This window comes from Myripristis murdjan, chromosome 18 (assembly GCF_902150065.1).
Source record: "Myripristis murdjan chromosome 18, fMyrMur1.1, whole genome shotgun sequence".
Lineage (NCBI taxonomy): Eukaryota > Metazoa > Chordata > Actinopteri > Holocentriformes > Holocentridae > Myripristis > Myripristis murdjan.
In genome coordinates this window covers 14,404,270-14,423,273 of record NC_043997.1, presented here as the reverse complement: position 1 = coordinate 14,423,273, position 19,004 = coordinate 14,404,270, and the positions used below count along the sequence as shown (strand labels likewise).

The 19,004-nt window shown below is 41.2% G+C and overlaps 1 protein-coding gene across 4 annotated transcripts in view; it reads left to right on the top strand.

The window, feature by feature from the left end:
* arap2 (ArfGAP with RhoGAP domain, ankyrin repeat and PH domain 2) overlaps positions 1 to 19,004 on the top strand; it is a 161,286-nt gene that overhangs the window by 108,727 nt on the left and 33,555 nt on the right. For all 4 annotated transcript variants that reach the window (XM_030076542.1, XM_030076539.1, XM_030076540.1 and 1 more), the window contains 8 exons: positions 2,587 to 2,650; positions 3,175 to 3,338; positions 4,668 to 4,880; positions 5,320 to 5,425; positions 7,558 to 7,705; positions 10,405 to 10,482; positions 16,256 to 16,330; positions 17,162 to 17,279. In XM_030076542.1, the coding sequence (XP_029932402.1) occupies positions 2,587 to 2,650; positions 3,175 to 3,338; positions 4,668 to 4,880; positions 5,320 to 5,425; positions 7,558 to 7,705; positions 10,405 to 10,482; positions 16,256 to 16,330; positions 17,162 to 17,279 (966 nt within the window). The remainder of the gene's footprint in view (positions 1 to 2,586; positions 2,651 to 3,174; positions 3,339 to 4,667; positions 4,881 to 5,319; positions 5,426 to 7,557; positions 7,706 to 10,404; positions 10,483 to 16,255; positions 16,331 to 17,161; positions 17,280 to 19,004) is intronic.

Sequence of the window (19,004 nt, the reverse complement as noted above, 5' to 3'; positions counted from 1 at the left end):
GGGTTCATTTTAAATATTTTAATTGACCTCATCCGTTCGTATTCTACTGTATCAGCACACTTTTGTCAATCAGGAAACTGAACTCCTGGCACAATAAAGAGGTTACTTTATATATTCATCTCTAAGCACAGAGCTGACGAGACTGACAAAAGAGCCCAGTCGAACTGAGAGAAGGAAAAAGTGGGCTACAATGCAGCCTTTCATCATTCATTCATTGGTTTGAGCTGTGAAACTGATATTTTGGTACAATAAATAGAGATTATAAAATTATTGATTTTCTGATTCTTTATTGTGTAGCTATACATGGAGCCACAAGGCAAAGTAGTGCATTTCCACACTGCACAGATTCAAGCGAATCCAGCAAAAATAGCCCAGGAGCGTAAAAAGAATGGAATGGCAGAAAATGCCACGCGGCTCCCATCCGACTGCCGTGACAAAATAGGGTGAGAGAGAGGCTCAAACTGGGGCTACTGTCACCCCTTTAAGAAGAGGCCGAGCACAAGCAGTCTTAAAATATCCAGGGAAACAACAATGAAGCGGAGAGCTGTTGACAATGGAGAGCAAGCTGGGTCCTACAGTTTCTAAAACTTCTTTAAGGAATGTAATTGTCATGATCTCCAGAGGGCTGGACGGCAGGTTTATGTGTGAAATTGTGTCCATGTGTTGCTTAGCAGAAATAAACTTTAACTGTGTCCAGGTGAGAAAGCTCTGAAGAATTGGAAGTGGGGCAGGAAATGCTAGACGCAGTGTACCTTATTGCATTAAAAATAAAAAAGTAAAAAATAAAACTTCACTTGTGCAGAATTTGAGGGAACTGTTAGCAGTAGTTGTGGCTTGTAATAATATATGCCCTGCAAAATTAACCTGATGGCTATTTAACTCGATTGATGGTTTTCAAAGTGGGGTCCAGGAACCCCCAGAGGGTCCTCTACAAGATGAGGTATAGTTCAATTAATTTACAATTAATGTACAAAAAATGTATGAGTGATTACTTTATTATGCTTTAAACAATTTAATAGTTAATACAAGCCAAAGTATCTTTTCATTACCGGGTCCCTGGGGCAATATCACTTCAAATGAGGGGTCTGTGCTTAATTCAAGTCTTTTTGGGGTCTGGAACATGTAAAAGTCCAAACTTAGACTCAAGTCACACCGCTCGTAAAGTCTAGAAACCAGAGGACAAGATGTTCCACAGTAACCTACATTTACACATCTGCTTTATCTGAACACTTGTTTACTGTGTGGTTATTATCTGGTTACATTTTACATTTGTACATACCATCGTCACTCACTGGACCTCCATGATACATGGTGATGTGGTTATTTTAGAAAAAAAGTGTGTGCCACTAAAATAGGAATCAGCAGATTTCCCCAGGCTATTCTTGTAACAGTCGCTCAGTAACGATCACAATGAAAATCTAGAGTGACTCAGCAGCTGAGTCATTCCAAAAGGCTTTTTAGAATTTTAGAAATGATCATGCCATTATCCTTAGCTACATTTCTGCTGGAAAAACCCCATCACTGCTCTCAAACACACAATAGGCCTATACAACACTCACAAATTGACATATATATATTAGTGTGCCTAATTTTAGGTCAGCTTTACCACTGATATAATGAACCTCATCTGCTGCACCATTCGTCGGCTACAGAGTGAGAGAAAAACTAACAGCAGCTGCTCATGAGCTGTACCACCTAAGTCAGAGGTTGTCCCACCTGCACTGGAGTACCACACTCCCACTTTTTTATTTTTCATCCCACATGCCTGTGGTTTACTCAGAATTACCGCAAACCCACATGAGAACCAGCGGCCTGGATGAAATGAAACCTCAAAATTTTGGTGACCTTCCATCTAGCGCCACCAGTAGGACCAACAGGGCATCTACATGCTTGTTTACATTTGTTGTCATGATCTCAACTCACATGAGAGCTTATTTGTCATGTCTTTGATATTAGAGAAGAATGGATAAATGGATGAGGAAGATGGCGCTACAAAAGCTCTAAATGTGTACTTTTTGTATGGTTTGAAGTATAAAAACTGTGATCTCATTCAGCAGCATGCAGACCATCTTTTCTTAAGGCTCGATGGCCACTGAGAGCAGTGTTTATGCTCACTGCTCTAACCTCCCGCCATCAAATCAAAGACACTAATACTGAATTCATTTTGCCCACCACAACAAGGAAACACTGTCAGCTCCATTGGAATGCATTTGGCAGTCTTCACCTGTAGTGTTACCGCTCTTTACTTGGCACTGCGTGTCTGCAACATTTGAAAAGACCAGTCTGATATGTCTAGACATATTGTGCAGCATATATTGTTCGCCATGATGTGCTCTAAAAGTAAATTAGTACTTAAGAGCACTGAGGCTTTTCAGTGGCAGATAATGACGGCATCAAGTTTCTCTGTGCATGGCTTCAGGAAAGCTTTTGAGCTCGCACACCTTTGATTGCGAGTTAGCAACTTCAAACACCGAATATGAACTTTTCCTAGCATATTACTCTGCATCAGTGCACATCACACTGCTCTTGCTGTTGCACGCATCTCTGTTGAGTACATTTCCCACAGCCTGTCAACCTTTTCCCTAGCTGTCTCGACACATACCGAGGGTGACGACAAGATTCAAGTCCTGCTGATGGTGGAAGGTGGAAGGTATGTCAGTCTTTGAACAAAGGTGCATTAATTGGCAACTTATTTGTGATACAGTGCCACTATGAATTATGCAACACTGTGGTTTCTTTAAGCTCTAGCTCTGCCTCTGTGAGGGAGACTTGTTAGTCAGTCTGTACTTCACCTGTAGTAACCAACTTATATAATTAGCCTAGAATTGCTAGAACAATGTGCTTCAGTTATACACAAGAGGTGAGAAAACATGTTTCACATCTAAGTCCTCACAGAAAAGGCAACAGTTTTTTCCTCCTTTTTCCGAGTAACACAATAAGAAGTTGCACTCACTCCCCTAATTGCTTTTCATTTGTCTTTTTAAAAAAAAAAAATCTTGTGGGGAAACACTGCTGCTTCTTTTTAGATGTGTTTCTTAGAAGCCCTTTTGAAGCTGTTTAATCTTGTTGGGTGTTTGTTGAATGACTTAGCGTTGCATTTTCTAACGTCGTGAACAGCCTTGGGCCTTTGGCATTTATCCGTAACAATGACAAATCTTTTCTTCGGTCTCACAGAACAGTTTACATCCATGGCTTCAACAAAGTGGACTTTGCACTGTGGCACTCTGCGATCTCGCTGGCTGCTGGCACAGATGGCAGGGCGCTCGGCAACCAGCAGCTGAGCAAAAATGGCGTCCCTATTGTACTGGACAGTTGCATTGCTTTTGTCACTCAGTATGGTGAGTGACATTTAAGAAAGATAAAGTACTGCATAACTATTATTATGATTCCCCCCCTAGAGGAGCTGAGTCATCCAGTGTGCCTCTCTGTGCTGAGAATTTCACAGCTTCAAATGTTGTCTCATGTAACGCTGTGACATTATTCTCTACAGCATTTCTTGTCTTTCTTCACTGTATTCATACAAATGCAGCAGTCATAGAAATCAATTTTAATGCCCAGCTGCTGCACCACTACTGAACCATTGCTCTGTTTGTCTGATTATTTGTCTATTTCACAAATAATCAAGTGACAAATTGGGTGGTGCTGAAGTAATGCATGGTACTGTATATCAAAGGATGGGGGGCTTTTACTATGGCTTGTGCTTTACTGTACTAGACTAGACTATAACGGTGGATTCAGGTAAAGACACCACAGGCTGATACTGTGTAGTAATATGCAATGTTAAGGCTACAACAATTGAAACTGCAAAAATAAGGACCATGTCGAGTCAGATCAAATTTATTTATAAAGCACAGTTAAAAATGGCTATAGCTGACCAAAGCGCTGTACAAAGCCAAAATCTAAAAGTTAAGATAGAATAAAATGAAATAAAGTACAATAATTATAAAATGAAATATAATATGTAATAATACCAATCATAATATCAATGGTAAAATCATTTCAGATCAACAAGAGAAATCACCACGTACACTTGCCTACACATTGCACAAGTAGCCAATCAGATCAGGGGGCTCGTCGACATGTAGACTCTAGTGACAAAAAAATGTGGAACAAATACATAATTCATCAGTGAGAGCCATGTAGATTCAACCATAAAATTAAATGCTTATTTCTCATTTTTTTTGTCAGCTGAGTCTCGACAGTCCTCCCTCAGATCGACTGTCAGCAATTTTGATTATTGCAGCATCAACAGCACCAGCTTATTTATTCCACCTCTAAATTACCGTATATAGAAATGTCCATACACAGCAGGCTCTAGATGCCACAATCCAGACTTTTCATGGATTTGCATTCGCCATGCAATGCACATTTAGGCCATGTTTACACTTTGAATACAGAATGCATCTTGGGTAATCATATTGCTGTCCGATTGTGTCTTAGTACATAAAAATCCAAATGTGAACACACCAAAAAGGCATCCAGGATGTTTTCAAAGTCTGAGTGGATCAAACTATTCAGATTTCAAATGCTTCTTAGCGTGTTCACCCTTGTTTATGTGGACAGACACAAGCAGATACAGTATTTTACTAAATGTCTTTCAACCGCATGATACAGTATATTGTTTTTGGCATACATCCCTCCTTCCCTCCCTGTATCCCTTCACCCAGGTTTGTGTCAGGAGGGGGTCTACCAGCGGCCAGGGGACCCTGACCGCGTGGCCCTGCTTCTTGAGGAGTTCAACCGGGACGCCCGGAATGTCAAGCTGCGGGAGAAAGAGCACCAGCTAGAGGACGTCACAGATACCCTGAAGAACTTCTTGTCCCATGCTGAGGACGCCCTGCTGACCAAAGAGCTCTATCCCTACTGGGTGTCGGCCCTGGGTGTGTGAGGCAAAAATGCTGCCTTGTGTAAAAGCTCCAGTGAGGCTTAGATGCCTAAGATGTGTGTGGAAAAGTTGTTTTTCAGTGCAGCTAAATGGTTTCATCGCCAGGATTTTTTATTTACTAATATCAATGCAAAAGTTGGATAAATCGGCGTATACATATCCAGTGCAGCACTGCAGCAAACAGGAAAATCACTACATATATATGCTGTATTGATTCTTTGACGGTGTGAAGCGAAGACAACAAAATATGTAACAGTCGGTGTAGCTTACGTTGTGGCAAGATAACAAAAATACAATTGCGATACGCTTTATCAGTGATCTAAAAAAAGACGTGCTTTGAATGGTTTGAAGAGAGGATGAGAGTGTGTTTTCTTGTTTCTTGTTCCTGTGTATGTGTACATATGCATGTGTCTAATGTACGCTGTTATTTGTAGATGAGAAGGATGAGAGGCGGAGAGTGGAGAAGTACTCCACATTCATCCAGAGTTTGCCAAAGATAAACAGGTCAACCCTCAAAGCCTTGCTGCAACATCTGTACAGGTATACACACACACACACACGCACATACACACAAATGAATTTCTTCTCTCACACCTCCATGTCTAACCCTTATCCTTATTTTTAACCTCCCTTTTAGCCTCCCCACACATATAACATAGCAGGGTTAGACAGTAGGTTTGGCCAGTAAGATGTTGGATTAGTCAGTCAATGGAGTGGATGCGTCAATGTCCAAAAAATACTCCATTTTTTATTTTTTTATTTATTTCACCCAACAATAAGCTTGTAATTTTTGCATCTCTACTCCGTTATTTGCCCACTTGCCTCTCTGCTGAGATTTTTCTGTCAAATCAGAGTTGCGTGGAGCACCATGGTTGGAGCTAGGCCTTCTTCAAATTACAAACCCACAGTAGGAGGCTGTTTCTTTTGCCGTTGAAGCAACAGTTTCCATAGGATAATGAATGGTAATGATTGATCAGTCTCGTTGTGGACCATTTGCACCATTTCCTGGCAATTTCCAAGTAAGGTAGATGAGTGGCTCATTTTTACAAGCACACAATTACGACAAACACACAGTCAGTGTCCGCAGCAAGAGCCGGTGACACCCAGTCCATGTGCTGGCAGAGCAGGTAGTTGACAACCCCTTATCAAGTCTGATTAATGTATCAGTAAGATGAAGGAATGGAGACATTTACCAGCCTCATGAATTTGCCCTGTTTTTTTTTTTTTTTTTTTACATTTTCCAGCTATGTTAACAGAAAATCAGTCATGAAGATCTCATCATGAGCGCAATAAGTGCAGTAATTGCTAATTAACAACGTCGAAAATCACACATTTCCAATTGGTTCTCAGGAAGTAAATTATTTATTTTTGTGGGGTTTTTTTTTTTTGTGTGTGTTTTTTTTTTTTTTTTTTGTCATTGTGTTATTGCTCATTATGAGCTGTCAGTATCATAGATATTGTACTAATGAGCTACCAGATGAAATTAAAGTCTGACCAGCTGACCTGACTGAGCAAATGGAAACATTCCCAGCACTGAACCTTTGGTTTAACAATTTCCCTTGTGACAGCCATTCCTCACATTCTAACGGGAAGTAAAATACAGTGCCTACATACGGTAATTTGATTTCTGAAACAAATGTTATATGTAAGGGATAATCCACAACCAGGTGTGCATTAAAGGGATTTTAATGCATGACATGTCCACAGAGTGCATCATAATCATAACTCACTAAACACACCCCTGAGAGTGGATTATTCTGCTTGTACCACTGGCCACTTGCCAGGGAGCGATGATTTAGGGAGTGATATGCTTTAAAAATAAAACTTTACTGCCCGCACAGTTTAATATTTCCAGCAACAGAGATGCTGGTGGCTGATTTTGTTAACGTTGTTCAACTTCAGCCGCAGCATTGGAGACATCATGGAATTGCCAAAGTGGATTATATGGTACATATCTAACCAAAAAAAGGAACATCCAGTGACATTTCTCCTTAAAATGGATGTTCTGATATGGTGTTATGGAATGAAATGATAAAACTTGGTGCTGCAGACATGCATTCATACGCACACACACACAAACACACATTCAGCACATTCCACTATGCGTGCAACATAACAGGCTAGCTATGGAGCCGTACACAAAGCGAGCTTACGGCTTGGATCTTGCTGTGCAGTTAGTCCGCACAATCCTGTTAATTCTACCGGCTCTAGTTCTATTAGGACACAAACACTCTACTGTCTTGATGTCTCCTTCGCTCATGCCTACATCGCACATGCATCCCTCAGAAAGCTGCAGTGGATAGTTGTGATTAAGCTCCATTATGGTAATGATGTAGATTGTTTGGAGAAGACTTAATTGGACCTTTTGCAGAATTTGGACGGAGGCCTAGCGTTTCAACCAGTGCAATGGGTGTGTATGCATGTGCAACCGAATGCATGTGCAATATAGTGTGTTTCACTGTGTTTGTGTGTGTCTGTTCGTGCCATCAGATTTTTTCCTGTGCATGTGTGCATGTGAGAGGTGGAGAGTGACTGAGCAAGCACGAGTAAGCCAAGTGTTTGTGCTGGTGTGAATATAGTTTATGTGTATACCATAACGAGCTTTTGAGTCCGTGCCAGTATATTTGCGGTCTCTAAATCGTGGTTAACAAATGCCTCTCTCCGCGTTCCAGGATTCAGCAGTGCTCCCACCTCAACCAGATGCCGAGCCAACGGCTGGCCGCTGTCTTCTCCTCCTGTCTCTTCCAGACTCAGGGCCAAACGCCACAGGAAATCAGTGTGATCCAAGACCTCATCAACAACTACGTTACACTGTTCAAAGTGAGTAAAAAACTTTTTCTTGTTTATTGTTAGTTTTTTTTTTTTTTTTTTCTTTTTTTTTGGCCTGTGTGTGATAGTTCACAGTCAAAAGAAACAGCTAATGAGATAGAGAGAGGGATAATACACAGCAAAGTCCCCGGGTCACAACCAGGATACTGCAGATTTGTGGAATAAGCCTAAGCCAGCTGACACCATAAGTCTGCAAAAATAAATGAATAAATAATAATTAAAAAACAAACAAACGAACAAAAAAAAAATGACCGTATATTCAGCACATCATTGATTTCTGATATTTTCGTCCTTTCACTCAACACTTTAAGCAGTCACAAGCCCACTACAGAACCAGAACTTTGTGTTAACATATAACACCATTACTGAGAGCAGTTTACCTGGTTAATTATGAAAACAAATAATGGCAGTACTTAAAATGAAATGTAAAAGTAGTACAAATAGCCTAACCTTTAATCAATATTGTCTACATGCTGGCTTTGGGCATAAAAAGATACCAGTGATATTTCTGGTCAAGATGGTTAAAACGCTGCTGACATGAATATAGGTCGACGAAATCCACAGCATAAGCATGATGATTAACATTCTGCTGCACACGTGTTTCTGCCTGCGAGACCTATAGAGACCAGTTGTGTGCAGCTTCGGTTATTGTTGATAGAATTTGAACATTTCAGTCAGGATCACTTTAGTCAGAGAAAACTTTACTGTCATCTGCAGTAAATTAGATTTGGCGGCATGGCTCTGATCTCGGAGCCCCCTTGCCCTCCCATAAGCATATATAGGAAGCCTGTGGGCGGTGAGAGCACACTTACACGCCCTTTCATGTGCCTAAATGGAAGGCTTAAGGCAGTGAGAGCAGCGGCAAAGACCCCCACACCCCCCCGACACACCCCCACACCCCCCTCCATAGGGGTACAGAACAGAGCAGGCATCAATGACATCAGCAATGACATTGATTAAGTCAGACACAGCATGTAAAGGGGGAGCTGGTGTGGAGGTGGATCGGAAAAGGAATTGCAGAGGAAGCAGCGGGGGTAGACAGGCTAAAGCAACTTAAATGAGGATCCCTGTTTGAGCTTTGCCAATTGAATGCATAGAAGGGAATCAGCTGACGTAAGCTTTGAGCGCGAGCTGCGCCGGACTTTATCGAGTTAAGTCAAGTTTACTTCTAAAGCGCATTTAAAAACATCCGGAGTTGACCAAAATGCTGCACAATAAAGTAAAAATGAATAACATTGTAACAGCAGACCACAGTAGAGATAACATGAAATCACTAAGGGCCAGGTGAGAAAAAAAAGAAAACACTCAGAGGCCAGAGAAAACAGTTTTTTGTGTCATGCTTCAACTAATACTATGCTCAATATATGCAAGAAGACATACTTGATATACCTAAAAGTTAATATGTAGCCCACACACGTTTGCCTCAGAGTTTGCTTCATACTTGATCAGTGTAGAAAAAGTGCAATTTATTTAGATTTTTTAGATTATTTTTTGTATATAATTTTTTGTTCATATGATTTATTAAATTCCATTGCTGTATAACTCTGCATAACTAGCTTTCTGTCAGAATTGTGTTTTTTTGTTTTCCAGGCTTACCTGTGTTAGCAGGTAGTACACTCACTCTCCCTGCTCTGTAACTGCTGGAAAGCAGGATTTCCCTTGTTTACGAATGACAGTCTCCTTGATCAATGACAGATGAAAAATATATGTAGTAATTGCATATTTAAACCAAGCCACAGCCATGACTTTATTTAGTCAGCGCCACTTGAATCGTCTGGGGAGCCAAACTGCCGTTGCCAAATCGACACAATAGGCTTGACTTTGCTGATGAACGGATGGGCAGGGGGGTGTGGGATCAGTGTTACCCTTGGAGAGCTGTCTGGCTTATGGGATATGCAGCACTGAGCGAATGCTAATTCCCAGTGGAACGCCTGGATTCCTCTTGTTCTGACGTTAAAGGAGGAGCATTCACTCCAAATCGGTTTGGGACGCCATCATTCGCATGACAAATAGCCATTAAGCTCAACCAATCATGAGCCCAATAGCAGTGAATACACACACTGTGACATAAAACGAGTGAGACGTTTCACTAATTAAAGCGCCAGTTCTGTGCCGGATGCCGTCGACTGGGGCCTTTATCAGGCCTAAACACACACACGACGAGCGTGCGCGTATGAGGTTTTTTTCCCCCCTCCAATCTTCTCTGCCATTCGTATAACTCTAACAAAGCAAATTGTTCTCTGAAAATGATAGGGAAAAAAATGTTGGAATAAAAAATGTCATTTTCCCACCCAAAGCTTTTTAAAGAAAAGAGTGGCGGGGCCCATTTATTCAGTCGGTGCTGAGCTGCGTCAAACAATCACAGCAAACTTCTCACTTCGAAATGAGTTTCAGAAGTGTGAGTCGAGCGACCCAATTCTGCACTTTCGGAGTGACACCTTTCCCCCGGTTTCATCTAGATAGTCATGTGTTTTATTTAAGTGACAACTTGACATTGTTATCCGGGATGATTTTTGTGATACTACCAGTTCTATACACTGTAGCAACCTCATGTTTTTCACAATGTCCTATAGCGATTTGCTTTATCACGCAGTCTCTTGAGGTGCGCTTCAATTGACAGGAATGATGTGTGTTTGTGTGCGTGTGTGCTTCTATGCATGTGTGTGTTTTTGGGTGACGTCTCCCAACAGGTCAATGAGGACCAAGTGCAGCAGATGGAGAGGGAGAACAGCTTCATCACACGCTGGAACGACAAGAAGGACGCCACAGTAAGTCAGCCTGCACGCCCTGATCTGCAAGCAGCCACGGTGGTTTGTTTGTATTTGTGTGTATGTGTGTGTGTGTATGTGTGTGTTGTATGTGCTTGCATGCATCAGGGTCTCTCCGGTCGGGGATTCATTTGAACCATTTTGCTGTTTTTCTGGTTAAAATGAGGGAGAGAAGGGGAAGAAAGGGGTGGATTGGGGAAGGAGGAGGAGGCGGGAGCAAGCAGGTGAGAAAAAAGGGCTTTGTTCCTGTTAACCTTTATGGCAACTACTTTATGCCTGGATGCTTCAGCTGAGAGAAACATTTGGTTGAGATAACCTCGGAAAAAAAAAAGCAAATTAATCATACGCCTGTGCCGTTGTTGAAATCTGAAATGAGTTGTTTTATGCCCACTCCTTCCTTCCTCACCTCTCTCTCGTCTGTATGCTTTCAGAACATATCTGCCACTGTGGGGCAAGAGGGTTACTCACTGGAAAGCAAGTGCTATTATAAATCTCTTGCAGATGAAAATTGGGACAAAATCTTGGTTGCAGACCAGAATTTACAGGCTTTAGTAAGCTGGAAAGTTTACGATTGAAATGAAAAGATGTGGAAGTATTGAGTCAGGCAAAAAAAAAAAAAAAAAAAAAAAAAAAAAAGAATAAATTTACTTTTAACTAAGTATACAGCTGCAATATGCCTTCACCGGGGTTTTTATTGCATAATGAGTTCAGTAATGACCATGTTTTGGAACAATATGAATAAAGATGGAAAAAGATTTCTCTATTGAGCAATGGGTGGGTTCATTTAAAGGATGATTTGATATTTGATAAAGGTGACAAGTTGCTAATGAGATTAAAACAGCACATAAGGCAATTCTTTAACTATCTTCAACATGCATCTGCATTATGTCTAATGTCTGTATTACATACCTGTATCTGCTTAATGAGTCCCAGTCATGAGGATTGTGATCAAATGTGAATTTGTCATCTGTCAGCCCATTTGCTAAAGCCAAATCTCAAGCCACTCGGCAGTGCACATTTTCTCCTCCTAGATGGAATATTTTGGCTAAAAACCTTAGTGATTTGCTCTGAGACAGACTCTGGAATGTCAGAATTACTCCTCAGAGGTTTCCGAGAAACTTGCGACTTCAAGCAAACTGCAAAATTAAGCAAGTTGCTGTCTGGGTAGGCAGTTTTGGGAACACAGACGCCCGCGCACATGCACACACACACACACACACACCCTAGACATTTCTAGCTGTGGTTCATTTATTGGCTTGAAGTGAAGTCAGATTTATTTTGAAAGCACTTTTAACTAACAGGTTTGTTGCAAATCTGTTGGTGCTTTAGAGAAACAAAGGACAAGAAATAATAAAACAGGGCAAAACAAAAACAAGAGATTGAACAATTACATCACACACTCAAAGAATGCGGCCAGAGAATTGTGGGTGTATGTGTCTTTAGTATTTCGTGAAACGTGTTTTTGTTTACTGTCTACTGGCCATCTGTAAATCATGGCTGCTTTACATGATGCCATTAGGTCATATTTCATGCTTGGCTTGAGACATGGGGAGATTTTACAGTTATTGGGCTCCGTGGATGACATCCATATAAGCATGCGTACCCTGAGAAGAATTTTGAAAACGATGGCATTATACCGGAGGAAAAACGAGTCGGACCCTCTTGAGGTAGCGTCATTCCTTATTGATCAGCTGGAGGGACACGGCCGGCTGCATGGATACAAGCTCCATCACCTCAACTGCATCCAAGCTGGATATGTTGTCACCCAAAGTACAGTGAGGCAAGTACAGTGAGAAACTTTAACAAATGCCTCACTGTACTTTGGGTGACAACATATCCAGCTTGGATGCAGTTGAGGTGATGGAGCTTTATTCATGCAGCCGGCCGTGTCCCTCCAGCTGATCAATGAGGAATGACGCTACCTCAAGAGGGTCCGACCTCGTTGTTGTTGTTTGTGTGTGTGTGTCTGTGTGCAGATGTACCCATTATAGAAGTACTAGTTTTTACTGAATGCTTGTAGAGCTGCTGCTGCTGCTGCTACTGCACTTGGGCTCCATCCCCATGAGGCATTGTTTGGAAAAGTCAAGATTTGCTCTTTTCAGCCGTCAGAACAAATTAACTAGTTGGCTGAAAAATACCAGAATTTTGTTTTACAGCATATTCACTGGGTTTTGCTGTTTCAAAATTAAGAAAGAATTCCTTGCTTTGTTAATCAAGGATAAATGCAGCACAAATGCATGAAAGAGGACTTCAGCAACGGCTGCCACTGTATGTGTGTGCCTGAGCATGTCTTCACGCCTGTTTGTGTGTGGATAAGAAAGCACAATGTACACAATGGCAGCTGAAGTAATTGAACGACAGAACAGAAAGGCGTAGACAAGGAGAAAGGAAAGTAGATACAGACTGCATTCACACTGCAGCTCAAAGGGTCCCAAGTCTGATTTTGTCCCTCTAAGGCAGGAGGGTCAGGTGTCAAACACGAGGACGAGGAAAAGAAACACCCACCTCGTAGTTTTCCATGAAGTTTCAGCGTAGATTAGAAATAATAAAGGTTCAGGCTACAGTTTGGTGCAGTTAAGTTGACATGGGCGTTGCATGAAGTGGCCGACATTTTTGTCTTTGATCTGCCTTTGGTCCGTTCTCCTATGTACCTCATCTATAGTGTAAACAGCAAAATGAATAAATAAGCGAATAAGTTAAAGAAGATTAGATAAATTAAATGAAATTAAATTAAATTAATGTAGTTTGTCACCATTAGTGGCATGATAGTACACACCAGAAAAAAATGGGTGCCTGCTTTTTTGCCATAACATGAGCATGGGGAGCAACATTTTTTGTTATTTTTATTTTTATTGTTTATTTGAGAAGGGACAGTGTACATTAATCAACATTCAAACAAATGTAAATATACCTGATTTAGCCAAAAAGGGTAGTTTTCATCAGCGGTCCCTTTTCATCGGCAGTCCCAGCGGACTTTGCAAGATGTTATTCGGCATCCTAGAACAACAAAATAATACGTACAATTTGAAAACACATTGTGGCAAAAAGCATTAACAATACAGTTAGACAGCAAGAGTAGACTAATTCCAGTAGAATAATAGCATAATACTAGAGCAACAACGTTATGGAGTAGTAAAATGGTAACATACACCTGAGCTAAAGGTATAACCAAATCCCAGTCAAATCCACTGATAATGCCAAACACAAAGTTAATGGGTAAATGTTCCTAAATTTCCTAAAGTGAATGCAAATTCTATTTGTCTTTATATCTTTTTATGTTGTTGTTGATCCGAAAAATGATCTGATCCGTGACTCAAAAACCGTGATACTCTCTGAACTGTGAGGTTCGTGATCCGTTGCACGCCTAATACTGAGACAAGCGTCCGACTTTCTGACATTTGCAGGAAGCTCATTTCAGACGGAGCGGGCCCTGTAGGTGACAGCTGTTTTCCTTCTAATGCGCAGAGAGAAAAGGAGCTTTGCATCCTGAGCGTGGATAGAATGGTGGGGTTTATAGGGAGCAAGTGCATCAGCGATATAATGAGGTGCAAGGCCATGCCATGCCTTTTAAGTGAGAAGTGGCACTCAGGTTGCATTCACAGGGTCTTTAGTGCAGAGACTGTGACTCGGGTGATATGTTTACATCTCGCACTTTTTGGACATGAAGCTCCCTGTTGCTAATAGAACATTACTGTCCCTCAGATTTTTTTTCCTTCTGTGTTGCACTTATCACTGTGAAATCTCTCCATCAGCTGTAAAACCTTTTAACACCTGCTCTTTGCTGCTCGTCTTTGCTCCGGCACTCTGAGCTGGAACAAATGTGCAAGTTGTCAACATCTTTCTTTGCTTTCCTCCTTTGTCGCTCGACATGCTACATATGTAAAATTTGCCCAGGCCGTCCCTCATCTTACAGCGATGAAAGGGAAGCAGGGTAAGCGTGGCGAAAAGCCAGAAATGGCCCTATATCTGTGCGTGGCATTTTCACAATTATAGCTTCGGCTCCATTGGTTTGAATGACTGTAATTTCTATGTCATGTTAGGGCCAAGGGAGTCAGCAGCGACTTCCTCCCTCTTACCGTACCATATTTCTCCCTTCTCATGCCAACAATGGGCCTCAGTTCACCTGCACATTGACATGACATTGGAAGAAAAAAGGAAACTATAATTCATACACAGAAAAGGCAAAAGACGCCTTTCCGTCTCCGCTCATTTGCTTATTTTTGGGAATGCCAGAAATTTAGATTTGATCCCTTTCAGTATTGCTCTGTCGCTTGAAACGTAAGCTGACATTTTCACGGTCTCTCTCTTGATTTCTTTGTTTCTCAACCCCCCAGAAATAAAACCCCTCATAAATTAGATATCGTGAAGATTACTGCTCTAACACGTGGAGAAAGGTGCTGTGATTTGTACCGACAAAGAGCAATGGCACAGGGAATTTGACCTCCAGAATGTCAGCCTCAAATGTCACTTAAGTCTCTTCCTCTTCATTTCACATGCATGTGGTCACACATTTTGTGCAGACTGTGTACGTTTGTGAGGGCTGTGTGGGTACAGGATAGTGCGCTCTCTCTGCCATCGTCACTCTGCAGAGCTGCAGGTGAAAAACACAAAAGAAGGTGTAAGAGAAGGAGCATCTTGACTGTAATTCCCCATATTTCATATTCACTCCCTATTAGTCACTACTTAACTGATGATTACAGTGATAATCAGTTGAGCAGTGTCTTGATTGTTTGATTTATTTGAATAGTTCTATGTATGGATATCTAGGATCAAGGTTTATATAGAGACCACATAGTTATGGCACATTACTATCTGGTCACATAGTTATGGCATTGTTTCTAATGCTTGCTATACTGTACCTTTAAACCTTTTGTTCACCTACAGTTTGTGATGGGTATATATGATTGGATATATTGATATAATAGCGATATTGTGATGTTGTGATTAAAGGCTGCATTAAAGTAAAGGGATGCAATTTTCCTAACTTACAAATGGGTTATTTGTCTCTACCTACTTGGCTATCATATGAATATTACTAGTAGTTGTTTATGAGAAATCTTTTGCTTGTAAATTTTTATGAAAGCACTACAGTATCATCACAATATCAATATTGAGGTATTCAGTCCAAGATATCTGACCAACTACTTAATTTTGTCCATATCGCCCGGCCCTTTTTGTAACGATTGGCTTGTGTAACTATTTCAGGAAAAAAAAAAAAAAGTCAAACCCCTTGCAGTTTATAGACCTAAAATTGCTGTACAGAGGTATTTCATTTTAGAAAAGATTTATCTTTTTGTGTGTATTGTGACATCTGTTCTGGGTCCATTCAAGCATTTAATGTTTTTTTTTTTTTTTTTTTTTTACTCCTGCAATATAGATATATATTTTAAGGTATGTCATCAAAAAATGATTAAAGTGACAGAAAACCTGAGGTTAAACAGAGCGTTTCAATTTTGAACTGAAATGCTTGCCATGTGCCCTATATTCTTCCACCTTTATGACTTTGTCTCAGACTTTGTTCTCTTCCTCCACCCAGGTTTTGCATCCCATTAATGGTACAGGGTTTAGTTTGCCTCCAGCTCAGAACACGACCTTTGGTTTCCACAAATGCTCTAATGTTTCTTTTGCTTTTCTCCATTTAGACTCCTGCCACACTGGGGCAAGAATTCAGAACAAAAGCCAATTAATCCAGCTGCATTGTTTTTTTTTCCCCCTTCATAATTCAGCTGATTTCTGTCTCACTATACTTTTCCCCTTTTTTCCCCCTCCTTAGTTCTCTCCAGCTGGGGACTTGATCTTTGAGGTATATTTGGAGAAGAGGGAGCCTGAGAACTGCTGTTTAATCAAGGTAGAAAACTGTGTGCACATACTTGTGCGTGTGTGTGTGTGTGTGTGTGCAATGTGTGCATCTGCACTTGAGCGGGGTATGTGGGCACGTGCGTCTGTGTGTATGCCTCCTACAGGGACCCATGGGTTCCTGGGTGGTAAGGTGATATTAGAGAGATGGAGCGGGTGAGGAAGATGGAGTGCAGAGGATGTGGGATGAAGGCAGTTAGGGGAGTAGCAGGAGAAAGAGCGAGAGATGAGGGTATGTGGAATGAGAGGTGGAGAGGTTGATAGAATAGGGCCGAGACATCGGTGGTTAAACCTGATGGGATTACCGCCACTGAAATAAATCAAAAGCGAGCTAATCAAAGAAATGTCTGATTTAATTGTGTGAGTAATTGCATTTTACAAGGCGTGCAGGCAGCTGTAGGTTATGGACTTCTTTCGCAGGTCGGCAGCAGCGGTAGAATTGGGAGGGGGTTAAAGAGGGCTGTTCAGCAACACAGTTTGACATTAATACTCTGCTCTCTCTCTCTCTCGTGCTGAAGCAAAGCGGCACATTTGCTTTCCTCAGTCCCATTCAGGTACAAATTTGATGATGCTTCAGGCACTGAATCAATGCTCTGTGTACACCGGCTGTTAATCAGACATTACAATAAATGTTCGAAGTTCTTAAAATTGCAAGCGTCCTCAAAGACAGAGACGGGCAAAGACAGTGGTATTGATCCACTCTCCAGAGTTTAAGACCTGAGCTTGAATATATGTGCTTAATTTGTTTGATTGTTTCTCCATCGATTTGTTCCTTTTTTTTTTGCCTAGTTATGTATTTATTTGTTTTGTTTTCTGGCATTAGCTCTCTCCCAGCATGCGGCCCACCGAGCTGGCAGAAAGTGCACTGAGTATGAGGAACATCGCCGTCAACACTGATGACCTTTGGACCACGTTTGAAGTAATTGAGAATGGAGAACTAGGTATGCATGTGTTCTCAGTCAAAGAGCATTTTCTTGCAGTTGTTCATTTTGTTAATAAGGTGTTCCCTCATAGACCTATTTAAAGGAATACTCCAATGTTTTGGGAAAAAAAAAAAAAAAACTTCTGACTTACCCACACTGAGACAAGATGTTCAATACCATTTTCACCTCAGTATGTCTAGTGGCTTGGTTCCTATGGGTAGGATTCTGTGTTAGTTTACTATAAAGACTTGCACCGGCCATGAATGTAGAACTGCACATGTTCTATAGGGGACATGAAGCATTTTGGGGCAGACTTCTAGAAAAGTCTGAAAAGGCCTTTGAGGTGTGGATGGTACACCAATGCAGCTTTTCTAAAATTCACCCGGCTTAGTGTGGACATGGTCAATCAGTTTTTTAAAATTTTGAAGTTGTATATGAATCGGATGGTGCAACCTGTTTATACTAAGATATCTCTGACCCTCGCGGTCAAACTAAGTTATGACTGAACTTATGCATAGCTAGCACAACATGCTGCTGCTGCACTCACTAAAGTGCAGTGTCATGTTTGAGTTTTAATGACCTTTATTTACGAAGTTAAAATAAAGGCAGCCCTGCTTTCAAGACCGCAAATCCCCCGCGAGTCCCACAGCTCGCTCTTGTCAAAGTCTTTGCTCTAAACTTTCTCCTGTCATCTATATCCAATTAGTGATTGATGCTTCACATCACCGTTGAAAAGGGTTATTCTCATTCAGGGCATATGCAGAAACCACACTTCCACTCATCCAAGGACCTCATGATTAGAAGATTATGCTATCTCTGTAATGAACCAGTGTCCGTTAACGTGGAAGCATACTGAGAAATTAGCCAGGCATCGTCTGTTTGATGATATGTACATTAATTAATCATCTTCATCATCATATGTCATAAATTACCTTCATCTCCTTGCATGATCAACCTAGGGAGCTGACCCACCTCATTTTGTGTTAATTATGCATCGACGGCACCTCTGCCTGGCGCAGCCTCATTTGATCATTTCATGGGAAGCGGCGAGCAAGGGAAGTCAAAGTTTAGCCTTGTCGTGAAGTTGCTTAGCTGGCGGTCCCCATGCACTTCTCATCAGTTCACTGAGAGTTTACACCACACTCTTCTGTTTATTTTCCTCCTCACAAAGTTACAGAGGACAGGCCGTCCTCTTCTAAAAATGAAGGTGTGTTGAATACTGAATATATTTGCTGACGGTTCAGCATATTTTCCGTGCCAAGACAATATGTTTGCGGCAGAGTAAACAGTCAAGCTATTTTGAAGGCGGTAGCGTGACAGGTTTTGCTCATAAAACTATAGAGAAAGGAGGGAAAGAGCGTTAATTAGCCATTTTGGAGGATAACTATAGATAAACACTGTTATCGAGGACAATAGGCAGAAAAGGGGAGCTAATATTTGTTGGGAAATGAGGAACTAATTCCATGGCCTGGGTCTGCAGAGATTCCAGAGGAAAGATAAGCCCACTGTTATGAATAAGTTATGCCATTGTGACTCTTTTTGTTTCCCTCAGTTATGAAAAACTAGGGAGTGTGGAGATGGAGGCATCAGAGTGAGGAGGGGGATGGTGGTATACAAATGATTTTTTTTGCTGATAGCATGTACCCTGTTCACCAATTAGGATGAGATAATAGGTCTATTTTGCACATGAGTGTGTTTTTCTAATCATGTTCTGATTTTCTGGGGATAATTTGAGCTTCTCTA